Here is a 27,694-nt window from a genome sequence, read left to right on the forward strand (position 1 = left end):
TTTTATCAGCACAAACAAAAGTTGCAATGTTTATTTCTTCAATCTGCATGGAAATCAACATATTCATACAGCACTTGGAGTCCTTGCAAACAAATTCCAAGTTCGGGCAAATAACCATATTTCTGTGGACATAACAATTAAAACACTTGGCCCCAAGATAGGATGTTGTGATAAAATAACACTTTTTTCATGATAAAAAATAAAACATTTTATACATGTGCAAGGATTAGTCACACTAATCGCTGAACAAATTAAAAGTTCAACTATAGGTTAAAAAACATGCAAAATAAGAAACTTTAGCAGCAAAACATGCAAATCAATACATCATAAGTCCCATGCTGCAAACTTACAGTTTTTATACATCTCTGCTTTTAAACTCTCATCTATAAATTGAGCTCTATCTTCACAAGTGATGCATAGGTGTAATCTGATTGGCATAGTTTTCATCACAAGACATGGAACTTCACAGTTCTGCTTCTCACAAGACGTACTTCTAACCCTAGGTGCTTTCTTACTTAAGTGCCGGCCATTGAAAACTAATCTTACTACATTTGTGTCCACTGGTTAACTTTCGAGTACCTGTAACAATTCGTACACTAGGTCTGAGGATCAACTGCGAGAGGACATGTAGAGAAGACTACTTCAAGACAACCATGTTCATCTGTAAATTTAAAGCACTGTACAGACTGCTACCTTCTATAAACGGTACCCTATAAACAAGCCATGTTTTCTGTTTCAATGACAAGTATTTACAGTACAGTTTGTCCCATAAATCCAGTTCTACTATTCAGGATGAGGGCTTGTGTATGCAAATTACAACAGCTGTATCAGGGTGATAGTTTACAGAATGGACAAGACTTGAACAGTTATGTACTACTAGTATTTGTTTGCAGTACTGATGCAAAAGACATAGGGGTAAGCCAGTTTTCACATTGGTCGGTTAAAGTAATTTCTATCAGTGACTTTCTGATTATCCTTTCACAAACCTTTCATCTTGACATTATATACATTCTGCTTCATTCCAATGTGGGATGGTTCTGAAAGTCTGCACCATTCCCAAACAATATCTTTTCTTTACAATACTGAACCTTTCCTCAACTCTTTTCTGAACGATCCCTTGGGGATGGTTTCATAAATTCTGCATCATAAGCAATCAACTCTTTCATAAACCTTCCTGTTAAAAACTCTGTCTAGATTTCTGTACTCTTGGCCACTCAATATCTTAATTCTTGGGTCAAATGGCTTCTAAATGCAAGGAAAAGGGTCACATTTTAAAGTCTTGGGCTTTCTTTCACCAAATCTCGTGGCAAGATTTGGAACCCTAATGATGGTGTCTGACAGACATCGAAACATTGGAATTGAGTGCAATTCTGGTTGTGTTTCGAAGAACCTTACTGTATTGAGTATTTTACCAACCTGATGAAACTATTTGCAGAAGATTTGGAACAGTTCATCTGGATCTCTTCACTGGTACATTTCAACTTGATATTTTTTTCTAGTTGTTTTGACAGTTTCTGGTAGCATTTCTGCCATCCTTTCACTAGAAATGAGAAGCAATATTAGACTTTTGTGTGACCTCCAACCAGTTCGGCTATAATCTACTATAACAGGAAAACTGCCCCCTACTCAATTTTGGAACGTTTCACTTGTCTAAGAGGGGTGTTATTTTGATTTTCCATTCTGACCCACTGCCTTCAAATGTACTATCCAAATAAAACCTTAAAACCACACCTCAAACTTTTCACAACACCACTTACTAAAACCCACCTCAATGGCAATGAAGTACATTTGGCTCCACCCCTAGGGCATTGCCAAAAACATCTCAGGCTCCTCTAATACTAGGAACATCAACATGTCTGCAACAAGACTTATTGTGATCTATTTTTCATTCTACTGATGATGCCCTAGTAAAGATATCTGACAATATGCCAGAGTTTTGTATAGAGCAACTTGGTTGACTGGTTTTTACATCAAACAGCAACAGTCACTTTAATTTATAATAATTACATGTAGAACCTTGCAACTTCTAGGAAACAACGGTAATGTACATTAAACTGTATACATTTTTCTGTTAAGTCACAAGATCTAGAGTCAGAAAATCTTCCTTTGATACCATCTAAATGTGACAATTTGTCCAATCAAATTCAAATACTGCTACTTTGTTAACTGGTCAGGAGCTGTTTGAGTTGTATTAACCTGAATAATTTGTAGCTCTCGGATAAATAGAAAGAATTTTCACACACCCATGCAGTTCCTCCAAGGAACAAAATATATGACCGTTATAATCAGTATATACATTGTGTATCTAATCAGGGGGCCATTTCAAACCTCTCAAGTTTGTACAAAGTAAAATCAACAAATTCTATACAAAATCGTATGCCAGATCTGCACTGTTAACCAATTACGTTTTGATACGATTCATTTGTTTTGAATTGGGCCCTGGCAGTAGGACTGCATGGCAGTATTGGCAAGCTGAAGCCTCAAGGACTGCTGAGGCTGAGATAGGGGTTGCCAAGAAACCTGATATCATTTTTTAATCATAGCTACCTGATACCCAGAACCCCTATCCCAGCCTTATTGAGTGCACGTGGCTACGTCACATGTACAATGTGGATGTACAGTATACACAATCAGGTTTATAGTGCAACAACTTTAGAACGTGTGTGCTGTGAGAACGGGAGATATGCCTGTGGCGCATGAGGACGATATGAACTCTGGTACGGTCCGTATGGGTGTCATCTGAGCGTTACCATGACGGCATAGTGTTCCAGGAAGTGATGGTACGCGTCGACGACGTTCCCCCAGTTTCTCCACAGCAATATGGTGACCAGCAGGGCCAGGAGAGAGCTCGCCACTCTGCTTCTGTAAATGACATGTCAACACAAACATCAACTTAAGAAAATAAAAGAAATCTTTTACACAACCGGTTAATACTCGCTCTTGCTTACATTTCGATGTCTTTCAGACACCTTCCTCAGAGCTTCTAACTAGAGTTTTGCTTCTCGCCACCATGTATGTAGCTGATGTAGGTGGTGCGAAATCCACATGTAAGCAAGAGTGAGTATTAACTGGTTGTGAAAAATAATTTTTGACTGCTGCCTAGCCCCGTGTCAGGGATCCCCGTAGCAGTACAACATGATTGTATAATAAAATAATGCATACTACATCTTATATATTCTTAACAACCTGATGAACTTATTTTCTGAAATTTGAAATAAACTAAGTTAAAATGTGCATTGCCAAGCAAATATATCATATTTACCATCACACAGTCTAGCCTAATAAACTGCTCTGTTTATTCTTACTCCAACAAATTCACAATCATATGGTAACCAGCCACTTCCGCTCTGTCCTGCCACTTGCTACATGATGCATGTAATCTAACACCATAGGGTGTCTGCTACTTCAACAGTAACCATGGTGACAACTGTCTGGCCAAGGTCATTGACTTTGTAGAAGAAACCGAGCAAAAACAATGTTTCCTTTCTGTGAAGGTGCAAAACTTGGGTTGGAAGATATCATGCCTCCATGAAATATTCAGAGTTTCTTGTTTATCTTGTTTAATTGTTCATCAAATACATTAATCATGTTCATAGATAGTTCCTATGGTAAGACAATACATGTAGCATTAGAATTGGTGCCATTACCGTGTTTTGAGCATGGGAGTGACCATCCCTGCCAGGGTGGAGACTAGGACAAGGATGACTGCGATGACGGCCAGTAGAACGTTGATGAGTTTGGAGATGAGGGCGCGAGCGTTGGCACTGTCCAGCCCCTCCATAGACACCAGCTGTTGCTGCTGCTGGGCCAGCTCCATCTTAGATATCTGTGTGGGACATCAAGGTGTTAGACTTCTGCATCCTTGATTTGGTAGTGACACATACATTGTATTCACATGACGTACAACTGTACAATAGAAGCTGTTTTATTGCACACCCCATTTGCCACCAAATTTTGTGCAATTATCCGGGTGGTGCAAGAACAGAAGTGTGCAATTATCCGTTGTGCAATTAACTGGCTTCTACTGTATATTATAACCGGGCTGTATTTACGATCAGTATAGGACCTGGTGTTCCAATCGGAATGTGTATTACAGTATGGCCCGGGCTCCATACTTCAATTCTAACGATTGGAACTTGCTTGCGTGCGCGGCTGTCAAAACTTCAAATACCAGGTGTTCAACTGTTTGCCCAAGATTGATGTTATGTCTTTCGCTCTTTTTGATATTGGCTTATAAGTTTGCATGATTTAACACAGCATAAAATAGTAAGTAACAGTGTCTTCCATATCGCCCTTGGTCCTGGCCCTCCCATGATTCAAATTGCTCTCCGGCTCTGATCAGTACATCTTGATCCCAGAACATGTTTTACGTGTTTTCAATTGTCAAAACTTCACCAATTGTAGAATTACTCTTGTTTAATGTCAGGTCTATGTGCAAAGGCTTTTTTTCAAATCTTAAATGCAAATCTGACATAAATTTGACTTTTTGAAAATTGATGTAAAAAAAACAGTTAGCAAGCCTCACTCTGGTCTGGCAGGACTCGAGTGCCTCCTGTATATCCCGCGCTCGCTCGTCGGACTGGTACGCGACCTTCTCCTCCATGGAGGCCAGTTCCTGCTTCAGGTTACTCATCTCATTCTGATGCAGCTCTGTCAGGTCATTCAGCTGCTCCTCTAGTCTCTGTGGGGGGCAAATGAATGGACATTGTATACAGGAGAAAGTTGGCAAAGAAGGAAGATGTTGACTAAAGGCCCTTTCAAGACATCATACTGCATGTGCGATGACAAGAATTCTAGGTAATATGTCAAAGGTAAAGGCCCCAAAAAGAAAGTCCTTGTCTCGACCATTGTTTTGAATGCGTAACAATGTCCAGCCGGTTTTGTTTTCTTTTATGGGGACTGTACCTTTAACATATTCCCTAGAATTCCTGTTGCTGCACATGCATTCCTGATCTCTAGCAGACTCCTACAGTGTACCCTCTAGTCTCAGTATAATGTATACAGGAGAAAATTGGTAAAGCGGAACTTATTAAAGCTCTGTCACACAGTAGACACATACTGGAACACCTTTCTATTGTGATTCCAATGTACATTGTATGACAGAAGGATACTGCAAAACCCAATGGAATCAGGGCTAATATCCGCGATCAACTACAATGTACTCCACCCAAAGAAACACAAGGACCTCCTGTCTGCTAAATACAGAATGCTCTTCTCCTAGGAGTTAATTGAATACCATGAAATGCATGAGAAACACATTGGAAACACAGTCTCTAATTTGTAGGAATTCTACGATGTATGAATTCTAGGGAATCAACATGGTCAATCCTCAGATTTTCCAGTGACTTTCCTGGGATCTCCTCTGTCTGTTTAGGGACAAACTATCTAAAGGACTGTAAAGGTTTCTGTGAGGAAGCAAGGGACGTTTCAGAAGTTTTACTGTCATAAAGACACACGTCCTCCAACAAACCGTCCTATCCTGTCTTGTATTTCTACATTGTACAGAATAGCAGCAGAGCACACTGAAAACACATGGTACAGATGTGCTACTCTAAATTAGTAAGAAACAGTAGTTGTATACATCAGTTTGTTTGGTTAATCACAAAACCTGCTAGTGACTACGCGACCTCAAACAAAAACCTCCCAACCTACATTCACTCTTGGCATGCGATATTGCTGGATATCTCCCAGGTTTTTCATCTGTAACTGGAAAAATATTTCTTTTTTAAAAAGGGGGAGAATCCGAGCCAAACAGGACAGGTGCCACTTGGCAGAAGTGACAGGCGAGGCCAGAGGGAATTAAGAGGCTCCACCCTAGAGGTGTTGCCAAAATCAGGAAATGGGAGTTCTTTTAATTAGTGACACACGATATGTTTGATCTAAAGAAGACACATGTACAGTCCAGCACAACCAGGAAAAGGGTAAGAGGGGGGAAATTGACATTGGGCGGGATCAAATCCTTGCATTTAGACTTTGGAGGAGCGATGACCAACTTTATACAGCTACTGTAACAGTAACTGTATTAGTAACTTCAAGCATGTACAATGCACATGTATAACTGACACTAAAGAGCAAGGATTGTTCAAGCCATTTTTAGTTGTTTAATTGAGCAAGAACAGAAATATGTCTACCATTGGCTGTTAGAAAAGGAAAATGTTTATTGCACATTTAAATGACAGGGAGGATCACAATTCATAGTAACTGAAGAGGGATGAAATGAAATGTCATTTCAGTCGTTAAACATATATAAGACATACATTTAACAATATTGTTCAAACAAAAATTAAATGTTGAAAGATGTGTCCTGCAGGACCATAGATCCACAAAGGAAAGTTTTAAAATTCAAAATGATTCACAATAAATATGGTACATTTCTCTCTTAGCGTACCTCATATCTGTATCTCTCCTCCTGCAGAGCAGTTGTTAAAAAGGAATACTCCTGTTGCATCTGATTCTGGAAAAGGGGATGAAAGAGACAAAAAATCAAATGCCATATGTGTAACTATACAAATGTGTATAGTATATTACAAACATTATCTCAGGCCTAGGAAAAAAAATGTTGTGTTTCCTGTTTCCCTACCTACCCTAAAAAAACCTGCCGACCCTAGACTTTTTTTTGGGTGGTCAGTGGAGTCACAGTTTCCAGTTAGAATTTTGGTTTAGCCTGCCTCCTATTGAAGTAAAAACACTGCTTGTCCTATCTAATGAAGGATAGATGTATCTATCATGCACAAAATTAAAGTTTGACATTGAAAAACAAGTGTCATCATACATTTCAGTTTACTTTGTTCAACTGTATTGTAAATATGTATCACTAGAATTTTGGCCAGCCTAAAAAAAAAATACAAGAAAAAAAAAGATAATCCCTACCTACCGACCCTAATTTTTTCAGGACTGAAACAGGAAACACAACATTTTTTTTCCTAGGCCTCAGGGGCCTAGATTCGGAAAGAAGGCTTAATAAGCTTTTGCACTGTTTGAATTGCATCGTTAATAGAATTTTTCATCAATCAGTGACTGTTACTAAAGGTAAGCAAACGAATCTCCAAATTTTCGATGGCTATCCAGTCCATCTTGCTCACGGAGTGACCTAGTTAGTTCTCCTGCCCCCCACCCCGCCTCCTGAGCCTCCGAGAATGAGCAAGATGGACTGGATAAAATTTGGAGGTACGTTTGCTTACCTTAAATAACAGTCACTGATTGATGAAAAATTCTATTAACTGTGAACATACGTGACTAATTGAATTGCATCATATTTCAAAATGTTTTCTTTATACTATAAGAATTTAAGTATAATATAGAAAATGTGTCCTTATTGCTTTGGTGCCTCATCATGACTATATGAAGATGCCACCTACCTTCAAGTCGGCCATGGAATTCTGGAAGAGTGCCTGATTGTTTCTCATCTCCTGCAGCTCCTCTAGGATGGGCTGCAGCACCTGCGCTGGAATGGACTGGGAGGACGGCCCGGGCTGGATCTCAGGGCTGGGCATCGCCATGTGACCCCCCGACCCCGAGGTCATACTGGAGCACTCGTCTTCGCTACCGTAACCATGGTGACTAGAAGGTTGACTGGTTGGGTGGCTAGAAGAAAGGACAGATTAATAGCATTTCATGTTTATCTGTTTTAAAGAATGCTTCAATTAATAACAGTAAAAATAATACGGGAGAGTTGATACGAAAGTTGATGCAATTAACCAGATATATGTAAGAGCTGATGCCATAAACTTGATAAAGTCCAAGCGCTGATGCCATTGGTCAGATAAAAGGAGCTAATGCCATTGACCAGGTCTAGGAGCTGATGCCATTGGTTAGATCAAGGAGCTGTTGCCATTGGTCAGATCCATGAGCTAATGCCATTGACCAGATTCAGGAGCTGATGCCATTAGTCAGATCCAGGTGCTGATATGCTTTTGATCAGATCCAGGAGCTGTTGCCATTGGTCACATCTAGGAGCTAATTCTATTGGTCAGTTTAGGAGATGCTACCACTGGTCAGATTCAAGTGCTAACACCATTGGTCAGATCCAGCTGATGTCTTTGACCAGATCCAGGAGCTGATGCATGTACCATTGTGGTCAAATCCAGCATTGACAGATCTAGAAGCTAGTGCCATTAATGACCAGATCCAAGAGCTCACTGATTATTGATAATCCTATCAAGGAGCTGATTGGTCAGATCCCAAACTGATGCCATTGGTCAGATCCAGGAGCTGATACAGGAACTGAATATTTATCAGGTCCAGGAGTTGATGTCATTGGCCGGGAGACCATTAGCCTTATACACTGGAGCTTAATGATATGTTACTGGCCAGATTTAAGAGGTAATTGCATTGGACTGATCCAGGTGCTTCTACCATAGGTAGGATCTGTAACCTTAGAAGTTATTGTACAGACCAGGAACTACTAAAAAGTTATCCTACCTTGCACTTGAGATGGTTGAGATATTGGAAGGTGTGAGAAACTGTCTACTGAGGTCTTCTCTCTCATCTAAACTGTCTTCTGTGGGCAAAAAGATGACATCAACAACAGAAAGGAACATAATCATGTATTATGCAAGCCTACACTGTAAATCCTTTTTATCCACAAATCATACAAAACTTCGAAGAGCATTATTCAACCATAAATGCAATGCAGGGCATTAAGGTGAAAGCTTTATATTTTGATTACATCTAACGAGTAACTATAAAACATATAACGCAAAGAGATATTCTGGCAGATGATGTGCTGCTCGTCCAAAATGAAGCCTTAGTAACATATTCATTGCATATCCTTTTGATATTTAGACAAATGATACAAAACTTCAAAGAGCATTATTTAACAGTAAACCATAAATGCAATGCAGGGCATTCATGTGAAAGGTTCAAATTTCAATTAGATCTAAAGCGTTACTGCATGTATGATAATGCAAAGAGATATTCTTGCAGAAGATGTGCTACTATGCAGAAATTTATGCTAGATCCATATTTTATTATATAGGATATACTTACTCAGACTACTGATGTTGTCTGCACTGCCAAACTTGTTCTTAATCAGGTGAGCAAACTCTTTAGGTTTATTCACCACTGCCCTGTAAAAAAAAAAAGAATGATTTAATTCTAAATCTGATTAAGTCCAAAAACGATGATTCTTTTTCCTTTCTAATGCTATGGTCACAATTGGAAAATAGCAGTGTACAGGCTGTGTTTTTTGTTTGTACTTTTGGAATGACTTCCACATGGCCCTGTGGGACACCCTGCAGCTAATGGGCTCTTTTGGACACGACCATGCCCCAATATATTTTTAACTCGCAGTTAAAATCAATCCAGGGCCCGGTAACAATTAGACATCAGAACCTGATTCTAAAAACACCAACAGGTGCATGTACCCCCAAGTATGTAGTACACATGTACCATATTTTCTCACACTTTTAAAACTTTTCAAAATTGAATATTAGGTGCTAGTAGTTGCTGCCAAAGTTTGGTGCGTACTTTGTTTGAGGTACATGTATATCTGGTCCAGTCCACTGGCACAAATTTGTGACCTCCTAGCCAGCCATAGGTACCCCTCCTACAAGGACCAGTCCAAATGTGACCATAACATTACCAAAGCAGGCAGGCAGGCATGAAGGGGTATGGGTAGTGGGGTCACCTGAATGTGGAATAAAAAAGGCCACCAAGCAAAATCCCAAACTTGTTGGCTCAAGGCGTGGAACTAAATATACTGTATGCAGGCATCCAAGGCAACCATGCACTATAAATAGATTAACATGTAGTTTACTTGTCAGGAATATTAAAGGCAAGTATGTACTGAAAATGTTCATATTGAAGGTGGATCATATACCACGGTGCCAGACAAATATATTACAAGATTGTATTAGAAAAAAGGTATATTTTGCACACTGGCAGATTTAAAGGATACAATTGTTAACTCAATTTTTTTTAAAATCTGTTTTGGTATGCATGCCTGATGCTTTATGATTACATTATATAGGGGTTACTTTTAATATTTTTTAAGATATGGATTTCCATCTTCAAGCAAAAAAATCCGGCAACAGCTACATTGTGTAGCTCTCATCTAATATGACTAAAAGTAAAACCACCAGCAAAATGCCTGACATCAAATTGCAAGCGAACTACAAGTAGACAACTGAAACCAAAAAGCATCACAAACCATTATGCCAGCAAGATTGTTTTAGCAAGCAAGCCCCTATTTCAAAAACTTCACACCTTTGGCTTTCTACTACTACAATTGGCAAAAAAGTCAGTCTCAAAAAAGTTTTAATAATTATTTAGTTGCACGACTGTAATTAAAGTCGTGACTATAGGTGGAAGTTATTTGTGGTTTCCTGGTGGGCTGGGTAGAAGTGAAGGACCTTGCTAGGGACTTTTTTCTCTCAGAAGAAGGCGGTGTAACACTCGGTTTGTATGACTCCTCAACGTTTGAGTCTGCTCGCTTCAACACTGGCATCCTGTAAAGTACCGGTAAACCATCTTTTATTACATCAAGGACAATCACACATTCAGCCACTTATTCCTTTCAGAAAAAATCATTACTTAACTACAAGATAATGTTACTTTGAGGATTGTGGACACCTTTCTTTAAGGAGTTATCTCCAACTGATGCTAGTTAATTGAAAGGATGTTTGCCTCAACAAGTTTTTTGCCAGCTGATTGAGGTAAGAATCTTTCGTCTGTCCATTAAGGTAAGAAATCTAGGGGGGGAAAAGGTACACGTCAAGATAACAATTAGATAGAGTTTGGAAATGGTCAAATTTTTCATTTAGCTTCCACTTCTTTTTGTAAAGAGTATGGTTAGGTCTAGACTCTAGTATCTGTTGTCAACATTTATCTTACATCCTCAGAGTTGAGGGATCACCTGAGTCTTCTGATGAATGTTTTGATGATACTAATGATTACATGAAGATACATGTTACTGTCACAAAATTGCATATTGTGAACGTCAAGCAAAAGTTTCTGGACAAAAAAAAAAACTACCGGTACACAAAGTGTACTGTAGTCCATGTTTCTCACCAGATAAAAGCATTTCAATTTACAAATGAACCCGATGTGATGGAAACTAAAGACAAAAGGATGAAATGTGTACAAAAATGAGACCATAAGTATAACATCATGCACAGCCAATAAATTTACAAAACAGTGTCTGTACAATTATTTCGTTGTAATACTTTGATATCATACAAAACCTTAGTTGAGACAAAGGCAAATTTGACAATCACAAAAAGAACTGAGGTGTCAATCATTCACAAGCCACTCCCACATCACATTGGCAGCCAATCATGGAGCGCTTTGTAGCATCACATGATTTCATCAAGCTCTGTCAAAGTACAAGCCAACGAGTTTACAAGAATGATAAAAAATGAAATAATTAGTGTTTGTAGTTGTTGTTGTTTCTGTTAAACACTCAAACAACTCTTACTGACAGACACTACTAGAACTGACTATGACTTCATTGTTTGCACAGTGAAACTCATTTTTGAGTTCACATTGGGATATCACTTCTTAAACTGGATCTTGATAAAGTCAAGTCAAGTCAAGACCTTTAAGAAATAGTGTCCACAAACCGTACATGTTCAGTGGCATGCACATACAAATGTAATCATGCCAAAGCTGGTGACTTATCTTTCATTTCTAAATAAATGTTGATGGAGTTGAATTTGAAATCATGCAGATAAATGCTTCAGTCAAATGTTAATGTTTGGCAACGGATGATTATCAAAAAAGGGAGTGTGCAAACAATGACGCCAGTGCAATTACACAACAAACTATGATGCATGTACAAAGTAAAAACTTACTTATGACATGCTGTCATGCTTTCACCCAAATACAGCCAAACCTGGCAAGAAGACCACTCAAGGGATCAATAAAAGCTGGTCTTAATGTAATGTGAACAGGTGGTCACTATATTGACACTTCATGCTTCTGTCAATGTGAAAAAATCATCCAAGGGACCATCAAAAAGTAGTCACATTGGCCAACCAGGCTTTTGGGGAGGTGGTCACTTGCACAGGACTGGTTGGACTGTCTAAGCTTATATCTAAATAATCAAACCAAAAAGTGCATTTCAATTTATACAGCCTTAGACTACAACCCAAGACGTTTTCCCAAGAAAAGCAGCATGTATACAGTAGCTGGCTGATAAATTGAAACAGTGAAACTCAGATTTAAAAAAAAACTATTGACATTTGAAGACGGTAAATGAATGCAAAATAACAAAGCCAAAGTGATTGAACACCTTCAGAATCTCACAAAAAGGCGAAAGACCACCAAGTGTAAATTGTGTACATTCGTACATTGCCGCAACCAACACACAAATAAACTAAAGAGGTGATTAAGAAGTTGAACTAACTAAAAGATAGTGAATGCCCAGATCATGTCCAAAATAGACCTTTTTAAAAGCTATAGAGAGGGGTGTGATATTTGAAGAAGAAAAAAGGTCACAAGCTGAAATTTTCTAAAAGACTAAGTGCACTAAATAGGCATGGAGTGGTGTTTTTGTGTGCAATGCCAATGCTGCAACCAACGCTGCTAAACTCAGAAGATAGACCCACAAAATGCAAACTATGCCAATGAAAAAGACTGTTGAAAACCCAGAAAGTGAAGCACCAAAAGAAAATACTGATGTCCCAATCACCAAATCATTTACAAAGATCAGCAAAACAAGATACTGTAACAGTGTAGTCTGAGCCTGACTCAAAATGTGCAAACTATAAATATATAACAACTGTAGATAAAGAAGAATGCACCTTTCAAACAAAGCTCTTGCTAAGCCAATGAAAAAGGCCGAATCGGATGTAAACCCAGAAAGAACAGCACCAAAAGCAAACGATCAGCAAACCAAGAAAGTCAGCCTGACCCAAGCATGCAAACTATATTAAATTTTATGTAATTGTTGAAAGACAAAGAAGAATGAACCTTGCAAACCCTAGTAAAGTACAAATCATGTGGAAGACAGAAACCTTTTCAATAATCCAGCCTTAACCGGGAGGGAAACCTGTCGGCTAACCGTCTCTTTAGCCTCATCTCCACTGCCCTTCCGCGCGGTCTTCCTGCAACGCAAAACGTTAGGCATAGGAAAAAATGTTGTGTTTCCTGTTTCAGTTCCCACAAATTTAAGGGCTGGTAGGTATAAGGATGGGCATTACGTAAACCTTGGACCTAAAAGAGGATGAATGTATACTGAAGGTGGACTTTTTTTGTGTCAGAGTTACTCCGGTAGTAAGTCCACCCCATATTGCCATGTTTGAGAACTGTGTTAGTTTTTTTGGACAATTATCCAAAGTGACATCAATTTAGGTAGTAAGTCCATCTTCAGTCCTCCCTGAGTAAGTCCATTTCAGACCATTGGACTTACTGTGGGTGACAAGAGGACTATGGTCCACGGTAAGTCGCTCATAAGTCCAAGGTTTGCAAGGGCCTAATAATAAGCAACTGTCAGAGTGTTCCCACCGAGCCAGAGACAGGAGGGAGTGGAGGAGGCTGATACTGGACGCTACCATAGTCCCCGACTCTCAGGCATGAGGATGGGACTAGGCAAAGGTATAGTCCATGGGCCAGCACCCCAAATTTCACATATCGGTACCCTCCAGGGTGGCAAATTCTCCTTGTTATTTTTGAATAGTAGAAGGCCTGTGGCATATATTTTGACAATATCGAAAATCAATTGATATTTTTATGATCCTCTTCAGGTTCTACCAGCCTGTGAATTTTCGTGGAAAAATATTGATGTTTAATTTTTTGCCCCTCCCCCTTGTTGTAGACACGCAATTTCCAGATCATTTAGGTGGTGATAGGTTTGAAGGCTGATAGCCGGTAGAAAGCTACCATCCCAGAATGGCTATCACGTCAAAATATATGCCACAGGCCTTCTACTATTGAAAAATAACAAGGAGAATTTGCCACCCCGGAGGTACCGATTTTTCCTCTGGCCCATGGACTAGTAAGGTAAAGGGTACGGAATATCTTTTCTTTTTTTTAAGACTTCGGCCCAAACTCCAACACAGCTTAACTTAGTCTTGTATTTTTAATGTCAAAGTTTAATTTTGTGCATAATGGTTAAAAATCTGTGGATACATTAGATACATGTATGACAAGCAGTTGTTTTTTCTTTTACTTATTACAAATAGGAAGCAGGTTGGATAAAACTTCTAAATGGAAACTATGTGACTCCACTGACCACAAAAAAGACAAAGGGTTGGCAGGTTTTTCTAGGGAAGGTCGGGAAACAGGAAACACAACATTCTTAAATTGCCTTGGCCTTACTGCCAACCAAGAAGTTAGATATACATTGTTCTGTGGGTATCTGAGTCTGCAATGGATAGTATATGTTTAAGGGACAAGTTGTCAGGGACTGATCCAAGAAGCAGATGGGGGAGGGGGGGTGATGGTGGTTCCAGAGTGAGGAATTCAAAGCAGAATATGCAATATCAGGGGGTCCATGGATAAAGAGAGATCCTGATGAAAAATCACTTGGCATACAATTGATAATTGCATTGACTTGAAATGAGCAGTGTAGGAGATGTGTATGAAACTGCACATAGAAATTACAAAGAAAAAACATTATTCATCTTAGTTTGCAAAGATACACTGACAGCATGATATACATGTACAGGAGGACAATTCAACCTTCATTTAAAATTCATTTCTGTCAACTTTACCTAGCTAGTACCTAGTACATATTATATGTTATGAACTTGATCTTAAAAATCTTTGAGAAGACAGAGATAGATAATCCTGGTTGTCTATCAGATAAGCACCTACATGTAGTTATTACAAATTACTTATAATACCTGATTTAGTCTATTCAAATATGGTGCTTGTTACATGTTTAAAATTTCCATAATATTGTTAATGTTGTCCAATAATTAGTTCTCTCTGCTAACCAGTTGTTGTTTGGCATGCTCTGATTCTGAAAGTTGCTGCTACATGGTGCCTTGTTACTTGGCAACAGTGACTGAAGGCAACCAAATAGATAAGTCTGCTATTGTGGTTTGTGCTTAATCTAAAGATTAGGAAGAAAACTTAGTCCTTTCGAATTACTTTTAACTGACAGCATTCCTTATCATTATAAACACCTTGCGGCATTTACCATATCAAGCACTGCACAATTTAGTTGACAAGCAAAACTGTCTTTAACAAATCAAAACAAGTTATTATGAAAAAAACAAACCATTATTTCACATGCGACCTCAACATTTCTAAATAACAAATCTAGGCTACAGGATGCGTTACTTTCAAGAGTAGAAATTAAAGTTATGTTGTGCAAGTACGAAGTACAATGTACATGTATGCTACAGAATGAAATGCAGTATGAAAAGATAAAACTTGGAGCAAAAGGGGATTGATAAATAATGTCCCTGGCCCAATATGCATACAGTGTGTCTGTATTTTCCTATACAATTGTAAGCAAATATCAAATATACAATGTACAATCATTACAGTTAATTACTATCTCTACAACGTAATGCTGAAATAGCACGACTTAACAGCTTTTAATCAACAGGTCCTGTACCAAACTTCAAACTTTTATGAACTAAAATTTCAGAATGAATTCTAGTCTCTGGGTTAGTCTTAGTCATAACTGTACAAAACATTGAACTCACCCTGAGAACCCAGTTATCCCATCTCGTATATTAGCGCCAACATCTCTGTTAGGGTTAGAAGAACGCAGGTGTGAACAAAACATTACCATAAAACTCCTAAAGATGTATCACACTGGACTGCAACAGAAAATTGCACTCTAAATGCAGAAATTTTCGGGGTGGTTTTATGTCTGCTGTTTGCGCGTTGTGAATTCACCGCAAACTTAAAACCACTGCGAACAATTTTCCATGGCAGTACGAGACTACGGTGCATGGTGCTACCGCGAGCTTAGAACCACCGCAAATAGTCCTTTTTCTGCTATGTCAAAATTAAATCCCCCCCGAACTTAAATACATTTACAGTATGTAACTAATACGTACGTGACTCCATGGCCACTGCCGACCCCGAAAAAAGTTTAGGGCCGGCAGATTTTTTAGGATAGATAAGGAGACAGGAAACACAACATTTTTTTCCTAGGCCTGAGATACTATTCCTCCTTTTCCTTACCTGAGCCCCTGCCCCATGTCTCTGAGTACTTCCTTCGGTTGCCGGTGTGCGACCACGCCGTTTTCCTGGGCCTCCTTCAGCCGCCGCTGGTAGTTCTCTAGTTTACGCTGCAGCTGTTGGATGTTCGTGGCCGACTTCTGGTTCTTTTTCTCGAACACGCTCTTGATACGGGCGGCCTGTTGGCGATCCGCGTTCGCTGCCAGTTTCAGGTATTCTGAAACGTGCTCTGAACAAATTAAGGTACAGTTAGGTCGATGAAGGTAAAGTTAGGTATATCGACAAGGCAACCATTCAGACTCAGAGATGGCAGACTTCACACTCTTACCCATAGTGAAATTCTAAACCTTCCACTTTCACACTGTCAGACAATATAGCAGTAAATGTTCGAATTTCTTGTCACATAAAGTAACATGTTCTATAGTACTGTAAACTCAGATACTTTTGCATTGGTTTATTATGCAGTAAACTGAGTTTTAAATTTGCATTTAACACAATTCTTTATCTCAAAAATAATACATTGGAAACATATTCAACCCTTGTGTCATTAATTTGCAGTTGAGAGATTATTGCAAAAATAAAACTACCTACTACTGAGTAGAAAGTTAAATAATTTACAGTATTCATGACAATTACAATTACACAACACATTTTGAAGATGAGTGATCCATATGTACATGATGTACTATCATATTTCATACCATCTCGAGCTTTCTGTTCCTGTTTGATCTGTTCTGTCGTTTTCTCGATTTTGTGCTGTAGATTTTCGATGGCTGCCTTGACCCGCTGTGGGTCGGTGCTCGTCGCCCCGTCAATGTCGTCACCTGGAAGTGAGTCTGCTCCCTGGGAACCCTGGGAAGACATGGTCGCTGTGGAATACTCCGCTGTGACAAGTCTTTCTCCACCCTAGAACATTTAGGGGTATACATGAAATACAAAATTTAAGCAAATTAACATTTTTTCTTTCAATTTTGCATAACTGACAGTAAGTAGTTCTAGTAGCAAAAAAAGAATTTAAAATACTACTTCGTTACAGTCGTACACTATACTATCTATATGTATTATAAAAGTTCATGTAGAGAAATGGTTAAGAAAGCAAACTGGTACAAGTCACAACAACACAAAACAAACAAATAAATAGCCTACCTCTGCTTCGGGGAGCACTATAGGTTCATCGCTCAGACTGGAGGCAGCGCTGACGGCGCGAGGTCGCGACAACAGTTCCCCACCGGACGTACTCCCGTGGTCGTGTGGAACGGCAGGACTGCGCGACCGTGCCGGGGCTGCCACGTTGTGACTCTCACCGCGATGCCTTTGGGGAGGGGTAAAACCGAACAATGCATTCATTTGATGATGATTGCTGATAACACTATTAAGTCTACTGGAAGCGGTATTTATTAGAAATACGAAGAATACAGTAGCTAGGATGCCAATCCCATCTAGACAAAATCCTCAAAGCTCAGGGGATTCAACGACTTAGGGATGAACCACAATCAACTGTTGGGGTGAAAATTTCAACAGCGGTTAATGTCAACAGGGAGGTTTATTGCTATGCAGCTTTCTAATTTTTTTTCTACTTTAGAAAAAAAAAAGTTTTCTGACGATTTTCTTCCATCACTGTCCAGAGGTCGAAATACCACTTGCATAATTATGCAGGTTAGTGCAGGTAAAATTGGAGCTGTGCAGGTAATTCTGGTGTCTACCTGCACCTAAACTGCACTGGTCCAAGTACTGGGTTTTATACAATCATAAATGTCCTATGATGTGGCTAAATATGGGTTGTTATTAGAGGCACTAACTATTACCACCTATAAAGTATAAAAGAAAAATAGCAATGGTTCCTGAACAATTTTAGTTTGATCCATAGTTCTTAAATTCAAAGTGGTGCAGGTAAAATTTGTCAGGTGCAGGTAATTTTGAATGTTACCTGCACCAGTGCAGGTATGCAGAAAATACTTATTTCAAGCCCTGCTGTCACATGCAGTTTTTTAAATTGATCCTTCCCTCACAGCGGTTATTTTTGATCAATACAACAAAATCTGGACCATGTATACCCACATGTCTATGCCCTGTCTGCCTCGGTGCTGTTGCGCAATCTTGGCAGCAGGACTGCGACTGCGGGACCGCGCACGCGTCCGGGACACCGGTAACGTGTTCGCCTTCTCTCGCTGGGGCGAGTCCGGACCTGGCCGGGACACTGGTAACGTGCTGGCCTTCTCTCGCTGGGGCGAGTCCTGACGGAGCATCAGATCCCTGCTGTTGGGATCACTGCCACTCCGCGGGCGGTGCTCACGTCTCCATGGTAACAGACCTCGTAAACCTAGCGGGGACAACAGGGTGTTTAACATAATCTCCAAGCAGATCCTACGGTGCCTAAGATAGTATCAAAGCTGGCCAAGGAGTGTAGCCGGCTAAGGGAGTCAAACGGGCAAGCAGATCCTACGGTGCCTAAGATAGTATCAAAGCTGGCCAAGGAGTGTAGCCAGCTAAGGGAGTCAGGAAGTTTGATACTATACATTACGCACCGTGGATCTGGTTGGAGATTAGTTTAACACACAGTCAGTTGTACACTAGCTTGTGTAGTTCAGTGTGGCATTGAGGAAGGTTGAATATCCAAGAACATAAATGCAAAATAAGTCAGGCAGCAGGATAAATTCTGTACATTTCAGACAGCTTTTGCTACCTTGCAACAATATATGAGAATAAGTCTGAAGAAAAGTATACATGCACAATGTATACAATTACAAAAGAGTTGCTGAATTGTTCATCTTGTTACTCCTTTCATCAATTCCTTCATTTCCTCCTTTATCAAGTTATTCCTCCATTTGTTCCTTGATTTCTTCAGCCATTCTTTTCTTCATTCATCCATCCATTAATCCTTCATTCAACCATTCCTTCCTTCATCCATCTCTTCATTCATTCAGCCATTCCTGTTATTTAGCTATCCTTTCTTTCCTTTGTCCATTCCTTCCTTCCTTTCTTCCTTCATTTATTCCTTTATCTATTCCTCCCCTTCTTTCCTTCCCTCCGTCCCTACCAGATCTGTTAGCCGGCGAGGACGACCGTGGGACGGGGGAGGACGATCGGCGCGACAGTCTGACGGCCGGCGGGATCAGCACCTTGGGGATCGGGGAAGAACGGAGCTCGGCGTTGGCTGAAGCGGCGGACAGCGACGCATTTCCCGCGACAGGAGTACCACCTGGAATGAAACCTACCGTCTCAATACTGCATACGCGAATTTCCCTATCCATTTGGCATCCTGGGATAGTGTTAAGTCGTGTGTAGGCTGATAGTGTAATCCTGTTTGCAAAGCATCATGGGAATAGAGATTGTTTGTTTGTTTGTTTGTTTGTTTGACAGAGATTCAATCAATCAATTAATCAATTGTTTGCTTGCATCATAAGTAGATGTGTGGCGGCTACAGACAATTCAGACAGTTCTCGCCACGTTGACAGAGATTGGCGTATGTATGACAGTTTGACACAGGAATGTACAGTGACATGTATGTAATGATATTAATTTTCTTTCACATCCTTACTTACACACTGAAATGACGAGGCAGCATAATTTTGATTAGGTACTAGTATGGCAATGTGTTATTCAATAAAGATTGAATGTTATCAGTTATATAATTAGCATGGTGAAAGTTAGGTGATGTCAAATGCTTTCACACAGTTAAGCGAAGGCAATGCCACAAACACAATCCTGATTCTTGTAGTATACATGATTTTGTATGAAATTCAATGTCATTGACACTGCAGCATCAAGTAGCAAATCATTTAGATCCATCAGAGTTATGAAATCATGATACAGGAGTTTCTGAAAAGGGACAGAATGAGACAATACAAAATTTACATGTGTACATTTGTATTCCATTTGATTTCAACTGTACTAGTAACTGTCACACCAACAACATTCTCCTATGCAAAGTTTCGCAGCAGCCTATACAACATACTATGGGAACTCTTTGCTATACCGGGATAAGGTTCCCCTTTTTGTGGGCATGGCCTCTAACCAGTTGTCAGCCAAGCAAACTGTCTTAATCTTTTCTTCTGATAGGTCATTTCTCTGATTGGCTAAAAGCTGAGACCACACCCACAAAATGGAAACCTCAGCCCAGTTTAGCTGAGCCTTCCCAAGTTACAAGAATATTGTATATGCCACGGGCAACACTTTGCATAGGAATATGACCAACAAGTATATGTATGTGATTCAAACAACACATACCTCTTGGTGATGTCCATATAAAATAGATGATACATTTCACACTGACAGACTCCAAGCAGATGTTGGGGTAGAAAATCGTAACATTTCTGATTGGTTGTTTTGCAGACAGGCGCCTGTACCCCAAGTTAGGGTATAATATTAGTAAGATTATGATTTTTTACCCAACGTCTGCTTGGAGATTAGAATTCAAACCACATCCTTTCAACATAAATACCGTAAAATTTACTAAAAAAAAGCAATCGTTAAAAGAAAAAAGCAAGTTGTGTATGCAGCATATATTCATGTGTGCATCACTTTTATGCTGTGTACTTGATTATTCATTAATAACAGTGTCAGTTGTATTAGGTATTAGTGCAAAGATGACAGCATACAAAAAAGAAAACTTTTTATTAGTGATAATACTTAAAAGTTAAAGATTTAATTCACATCACTGATTATAAAAGCAAGACACATTTGTTATTTGTTTATTTGTTTGTTTACCCTGGGTTTCCATGGTTTTCCTTCGTGGGGCTCACATACATGCATGAAAGTCCTCTGAACTAGTGGAAAAGCCTGAACATGAAGAACAAAACAAAAAATAATAAAAAAATAAAAGTGGAAAGTAAAGAAACTTTTAGTCACAGTCAAGAAACAAATCTATTTACTATATTATATAGCTTTTATTTTAATATTATGATTATGAAGACAAAAATACTGGAAGTGTAACTTTACATATTTCACCGTTCCCATGGTTAATAATTATTAACTACAACATATATGAAGGAATTGCCACACCAATGTGATTCTTGGTTATTGAATCAAACAGATATTCGAAATCCGATCCAAAATCATACAGTAATGTACGTTGAAGCATGCATAAAGATTGTGTTTTTTCACCCATCTTTACGCATGCTTTAACTTAAGGTATGCTTAGATATGGAATTTTGTGCAGTGAAAACTATCCATTTTATTGTCTATCCCAAACAAGTCGAACTAGTCCTGTCAATCACCATGATTGACGGCACTGGAAGGACATAAACAGGGTGTGAAATTCCTGTCTCCAAAGTGACTCATCTGGGATAAAGTACTTTGAATGCAGGAATATACATTTGTACACACAAAAAAATACAACAACCAAGGAATTCGATTGGCATGGCCTGACACTACATTATTGTAAAGCTACATACATTTGAACAATGTTATGAATGTACAAATACCTGAACTACAAGCCATAAACATTCAGGTTAGAAGAATTGTTAAACTAATGCATCTAAACTACTTCTACTAGCAGGAATGTTCAGTTTAATGATTAACCCTGCAAAAGTGAGATGGGTTCAACCTTTGACCCAAATCAGGAATCATGTGACCTAAGTTTAGTGGGTCACTTATTTTGATGAAAACTAAGAAAATCAGCCTTCTTTTTTATCAATAGTTGAGAATGATAACATCAAGAAAGCCTGAAAAATAAAGCGTGACTAATCAATACACCTGCTTCTTACATTTTGTACTTCTCTCTGGACTAAAAACACCAGTCCTGTAAGACACTGATATTTCACCACATGTTATTTGAGGATAATTATTCCCAAAACAAATTAGTAAAAATATCATGAAGATATGCATATATCTTCTCAAGTCATGCACACATACATTGACAGCTGCACCACCAAAGCACAACCCAAAACATCACCATCTGGTAATGGTAATTAAGATTACACTGTTTGGCTAAAATTTTCGGGGCAAATCCGAACACATTCTAAAATAGAATGTATTCCGATTTGCCACAGAAATTATGGTCAAAATGTAAGGGAAGATGAACCGTTATTACAGGAGGGTCTGCATGGGGGGTCCCGACAACGATTTACATTGAATTCAGAAGAACCCCCTACGTTTTACGCTAAATCAAGGAAGGCAATTACGCTAAATTTGGTCGCCTCGCTACGAATTACGTAGATAAGATGATTTTCCCTACGAATTACGGGAAATGAAATGGGCTGCCTATGCCTTACGTAAAAGAGCATGCAGACCCTCTTACAGTATTGTTCCAGCTACACTAAGTTTTCTTTTTTACTAATTTTTACTTGTTCAGTTGTTGTGCGCACATGCACACACAGCCAAACCTGTACTGACTACCATCTGCGTATAACTCATAAGGATCCCTTTTAATTTTACATTATTTCGCCCAAGAGTCCCATAGACACAAGAGAATAATAAGACTCTTGTATATTGAGAATAATAAAAATATCTGCTATAATCAATCTATTTATCAATATACAATTTATATCGCTAGCAAATGTAAATTGTAAGCCTCCCTCCATGTTTATACTTATAGTCTACATTCCTGGTGAGTCATCATGAAATTAATAAAGGAAATTGGCTAATCATAATATTCATACATCATTTTTATGACATTTATTACAGGAAATAACATATCCACCCGGCAGAGCATTAAGGCTTACGCTGAGGCAGAAACTAAAATTATATGATGTAGATGGAAATACTGTAAGTCTCCAAATTTTCATGGTTGTTTTAGTTTGCGGTGACCTCGTCATTGCAGATTCGTGACAGCACGAATAATCGGAACTCACATCATACAAAGGCCTATTGTGAAGAAGCGGGTACTAACAATGTTACAGTGTGTTAAACACTGTAAAGAAGTCACAACTCAAGGATATATATAGAGCATTAACATGGCAATCGTTACATAATCTCATTACTCATACTGAGTACCTACTGGCTGGCAAAATACACCAGATGATTATTAATAACGATTAACCATAATAAGCAAGGCACAAACTTGATTCCTTCCTACAAACACCCTTTCCACTTGGAGCTACTGCAGATTTTGAAATACAAATCACTCCATGAACTTCATAGATTAAAGACAAATATCTAATGTTTTGCATGTTTTGTTGTCTTTAAAATCATACTTATACATCTTGAATATCATATCACGGTATTATCACCATTATGTAATCAAGGGTCACAAAATCCAATTTTGGTCGCAGTAAGGTCCATCAGCGATTGATCAGCAGACCCTAGGGGGATTTTGAACCCCACTACAGGGGTACAGGTTTAGGAAAAAAATTCAAGTGAAGATTCTATTGCCTAAATATTGTGTACTGTAACTTAGGTTTGATCCACTCATACCAGCATTGTTTTTTTTTACAAGTGTGGTGTATTCTATGAAAAAAATATAGCATGCTCGACGTATGGCTCTCCTGTCCTCTACATTGTATGTAGGATTCCCTTTAATACCAAAGCTACATGTAGGTACTCATTTTCACTTAGTGAAGTGAGGAAAGTTGTGCCAAGTGCCTCTCTATTCATCTCCAACCAGATCTTGCGTGGCATAAGACAGTAACATAAGATGGGGAAGGAGTTTAGCCAGCAGAGGTGTAAATTGGCCACGCTATAGGGAATAAAATTGGGCATGCCAGGGGTTTGAACCCAGGGGGCCGGGGCTAAGACTTGATTCTGGGCCAAAACCTCCAATTCTAACCCTTATGCCACACTTTGGGACTTTGCGGTTGCCAACCCTGAGCGGAACAACTAATACCAATCACCCCACAGGCACGCTACTATCTTAACTGTAACGTTACACATAATGATTTCCTGGTCAGATGATATAAGTACCTTATGTATTACAGTAACTATAGTTACTTTGTAATCTAGTACAAGTTTTTCTTCCTGCTATTTTGAAAATCATGTTTATAGCATTGATTGGTGAGTGGCTACTGTATGTTAGACTTTGCTACATGAGATCAAGAAGTCACAGATTCGATTCCTGGCACTCCTGGCTAGACCGTCAATACATGTATGTGTCCTTGGGAAAGGCATTAAGGTACATGACTTTCCTCACTCCATCCAGGTGTAAAAATGGGTGCCTAACTTTGGTTGGGGAGGAAAATGGCGGTGGAAGGAAAGGTACGGGATCAACCATCCAAAACGTACCATGCCCTTAAGACAAAGTGGACAACAACCTACGTATTCAAAATAGTATGGGACTCATCTTTACCTTTTTAGTAATACATTCTTTATATCATGACAATTTATATACCAATGCCTTTAATTGATCATCTGTAACATATACACAAACTGATCCCTGATCCCGTTCCAAGTCGACATTCAATCAGGGTTTTATCCAACCTGCTCGGCACAAATAATTTGTAAAATGATTAATCAGAAGTTACAAGGAAGTGTATTGTTTTTGATTATCAAAAATTATGTGACCCCACCCCGTTGTTTTGACGCCCTGGTATAATTTATCAAATAATTTTTCACAGCTTTGAGCATGACTTGAAAATCAAATCAGATCTTACTTGTTTTATACATAAAACATATCATCTACGTAACAAACAACGGAGAAACATACAGTATCTGGGTCGCCCCCCTCCCCCTTCTGTTCGACGAAATGTTTAGATACAAACGGACGAATGTACGATTCGCTCACCTGTTAAAGCGGCGGGCGCACTCTCTCAGACGCCAGGCCAGACGGAAACTGGGAACACAAGCCACTCGGGGACTGAGTCTTTTGTTTATTCAGGAAATTCTGTCATTCAGAACCTGGCGAGCTAAAAAAAATGCCGGAAGCTGTGCGCGCAGAGCTGACAGGAGTAACATTAGCGCGTGGTTTGGGAACAGCTCATTCGGGAAATGACAGGTGTTTTCTGTAAACCAACAGAAGCGACATCTGACGTTTAATATGATAAGTGCACCCTATTATTGTATATTTTGTACTCATCGCACTGTCGAAGAAGGTTATGTCATTGTTTTAATCCGCTTTTGCACGTCTGTTTGTATGTTTATTTGCGTGTTTGTTTGCTTGCTTGTGTGATTGTAAGCAGGTGTATTATTTGCTTTTCTAGGACAAATCCTTATTTGGTCTTCCTGACGTTGGTGTCCGACGAGTGAGTCACCCTTAAGGTCATCGCATAGTGATGAAGTCATCTAAATTTCGCCGGCCGTCATCGTAAAGTAGGAAATGAAATAGACTGTGTTTATCCTTCCTGGCAATTGAAGTGTGACTCACTTACCATATCTGTAGCCCTTTAATTTACATGTCAATTTTTAACGTTATAAGATATACAAAACTCGGAATTGCACAACCCATTTGACCAATCATTTTGATATAGGAAGACAATTAAAAAAAATAGTAATGACCATATGGTAAATAGTAAGACCATACAGGAAAAACTCAGAACGGCCGATGACGTCAGCAAAAAGGCTGTTTTCGTGACTTTGCGACAGAAGAGCTCCAAGACATCGCAAAGTTTGGTTAACGTTATGGGTCGCGGTGGTAGCATAGAATAACACCGTTCGCAGAACATATATGCACATACAGTATCTCTCATGCATGATACATGTTGAAGTGGTCAACATTGCATCAGAAAAACGGGCGTTGTATACGGTTTATATACAAGATACTATCCTTGGAACAAGGCCATCTTTTCTCAACCAATCAGGAGCGAGTGTTTCTTGTGAGTAAATCCACTTAAATCCGAAAATGACATCATATGCTTGCGTTCCGCCAATTACGTACTCGTTACAATTAATCTCATCAGCAGCCATTGTCATTAGTTACCGTGGTCATTAGTAACCATGGAAATGCATTTTTCTGACCAATCTTATAGCAGGAGCCTCTTCATGAACCAATGGTAAAAATACATTTTGTCTGGCCAATAACAAAGCAGGATTCTCTTCAAGAACCTATCACAGATCAGCAATAATTTTTCCACCTGTGTCATTTATCAAGTCACAATGAGGAGTCGCGGGTCTTGTCCAGTTGAGACATCAACCACCAAGGACAGAACTTCACATCTTGTCTACGGACACCACACCGTGAGCCGAAATGTCTGCACGCGGCGAGAGAGGCAAGGGACTGGCCTCCACCACCAGGCCTCCCTACAGGGGTGCGGGATCGTAGAGTTCAGCACTGAAAAGTCGGAAAATTGGCCAGCCCGGGGAGTCAGTCCACTCAAGTTATGTTCATGTTCCCCCTCCGGCAGACCAACTCCACTGGTAGCAAGACTCCGCTGGGAAATTATTCTCCCTATGATAGCCAAAGTAGCCAGTCTGGAAGAGACTAGCAAGGGACTAGGGAAGGAAGCTGCCAAACGTCACCGTAAAGGTCTTCGCGACAAAGTGACGCCAAGAAAGACTCCGGGCGCATCTAAGAGGAGAGTCGCGTTGTTCAAGGTAAGACCCTCGTATCTTTAAGACTTTCATTTGTCTTTGGTTTTACGGTGTATTCAATAGGGAGTGTGCGAGATAATCAATGAGAACGGTATTACCGTTCTTTTCTTTTCTATTCTATATCTTAGACGATACTGGGGATGCAAAGCCCTCCTCTGGGGCACTTGACTCTAATATGAATCACTAAAAACCCCGGTAAATGAAAACTTTCCGACATTTGAATCAAATCTTCCCTTACTTTCTACAACTTCTACATCGTAGGACGTGCCATAGCTGGGTGAACGATGCAGATACTGTATACTATAGGGGGACCAGTCGGCCCGTTTGTCACTCGCGGAGAGGGAGAGGCAAGGTGTTGGGGAAGAGAGGCAGCAAATGTCACCGTAAAGTCATCGCGACAAAGTCCAGGGCATCACCGCAGCAAGCAGAGGGAATGTTAAATCCCCGAGCTCATTGACGAGGAGACCCGCATTCTAAAGGTGAGACCCGTCTGACATTATAAGGAGAGTGCGATGTGTTTTACGGGCTATGGTAGTACTTTTTCTTTCTTGTCTAAATTCTATTCTTTTATATTGTATACGTTACTGGTGCATGCCGCTTTGCATTTTTGAGCCACTGAAAATTCCTCAGTGTATTTCAAAACTGCCTGACATTATTTATTAGAATCAAATGTTTCCGCATCTACAGAAGTCGTGTGATGAGAAGACTTGCTATTACTGGATCATCGGTTTTGGGGTAATTAATCAACTTCACAATAAAATGACGGACATGGCACCTGCACGTACCGCATATGACAATTTAAGGTGAGCATTGTTTGTATGGTACGACAGGCTCTTTTACCGTTAGCGGTGTTGTGGAATCCGTTCAGTGAAAAGGGATATGTAATTTTGCCTGAATGCAATCCACATTTTGGTCATGCAGAGTTGTCTAGTTCTTATCATTTTCCCATGTGCCGTACGTTGTTCAACCGTTTGGCATTCTGTGTGTTGCAGCTGATGCGTGCGTACAGCCTGGTCCTGATGAAGAACCGGTGTGAGGGATCAACATTTCGTGACAAAGTTAACACCAATCAGCTTGAGTAATTCCTGTGAAACTCACTTCGACCTCACCCTAACCAAGGAGGTTGAAAGAGGGAACCCTCTTTCAACCTCCTTGCCCTAACTACGTTCTTGTTAAAAGTTCAGGTCATCAGTTCCATAGACTTCGGACACCT

The 27,694-nt window shown here is 39.6% G+C and overlaps 1 protein-coding gene across 10 annotated transcripts; it reads right to left on the reverse strand.

The window, feature by feature from the left end:
- LOC118404510 (transmembrane and coiled-coil domain protein 3-like) lies at nucleotides 1-24,938 on the reverse strand. Of its 10 annotated transcripts, none has more exons than XM_035803625.1 (18): nucleotides 24,740-24,938; nucleotides 20,791-20,862; nucleotides 19,121-19,282; nucleotides 18,142-18,403; nucleotides 17,230-17,395; nucleotides 16,785-16,989; nucleotides 16,087-16,312; nucleotides 15,600-15,644; nucleotides 12,957-13,046; nucleotides 10,353-10,448; nucleotides 8,989-9,068; nucleotides 8,422-8,497; nucleotides 7,359-7,584; nucleotides 6,389-6,454; nucleotides 5,653-5,706; nucleotides 4,526-4,681; nucleotides 3,648-3,826; nucleotides 1-2,862 (listed from the first exon to the last, which is right to left on the reverse strand). In XM_035803625.1, exons 2-18 carry the CDS (start codon nucleotides 20,801-20,803, stop codon nucleotides 2,736-2,738), a joined length of 2,229 nt encoding a protein of 742 aa, XP_035659518.1. In that variant the 5' UTR covers nucleotides 20,804-20,862; nucleotides 24,740-24,938; the 3' UTR covers nucleotides 1-2,735. The 10 variants fall into 10 exon arrangements, with proteins under 10 accessions (XP_035659518.1, XP_035659517.1, XP_035659527.1 ...); XM_035803624.1 differs by having other exon boundaries at nucleotides 8,422-8,500; XM_035803634.1 differs by lacking the exon at nucleotides 20,791-20,862 and having other exon boundaries at nucleotides 8,422-8,500.
- Nucleotides 24,939-27,694: the final 2,756 nt, after the last annotated feature.

The sequence above is a fragment of the Branchiostoma floridae genome, chromosome 17 (assembly GCF_000003815.2).
Source record: "Branchiostoma floridae strain S238N-H82 chromosome 17, Bfl_VNyyK, whole genome shotgun sequence".
In the NCBI taxonomy this organism is placed as follows: domain Eukaryota; kingdom Metazoa; phylum Chordata; class Leptocardii; order Amphioxiformes; family Branchiostomatidae; genus Branchiostoma; species Branchiostoma floridae.

Bases quoted from the DNA above. Each gene is read 5' to 3' on its own strand.
- LOC118404510 (XM_035803624.1), bottom strand. The intron at 16,313-16,784 runs GTATGAAATATG...TAATTTGTTCAG, and splicing joins GGAACAGAAAGCTCGAGATG to AGCACGTTTCAGAATACCTG. The intron at 2,863-3,647 runs GTAATGGCACCA...TGTCATTTACAG, and splicing joins ACTCCCATGCTCAAAACACG to AAGCAGAGTGGCGAGCTCTC.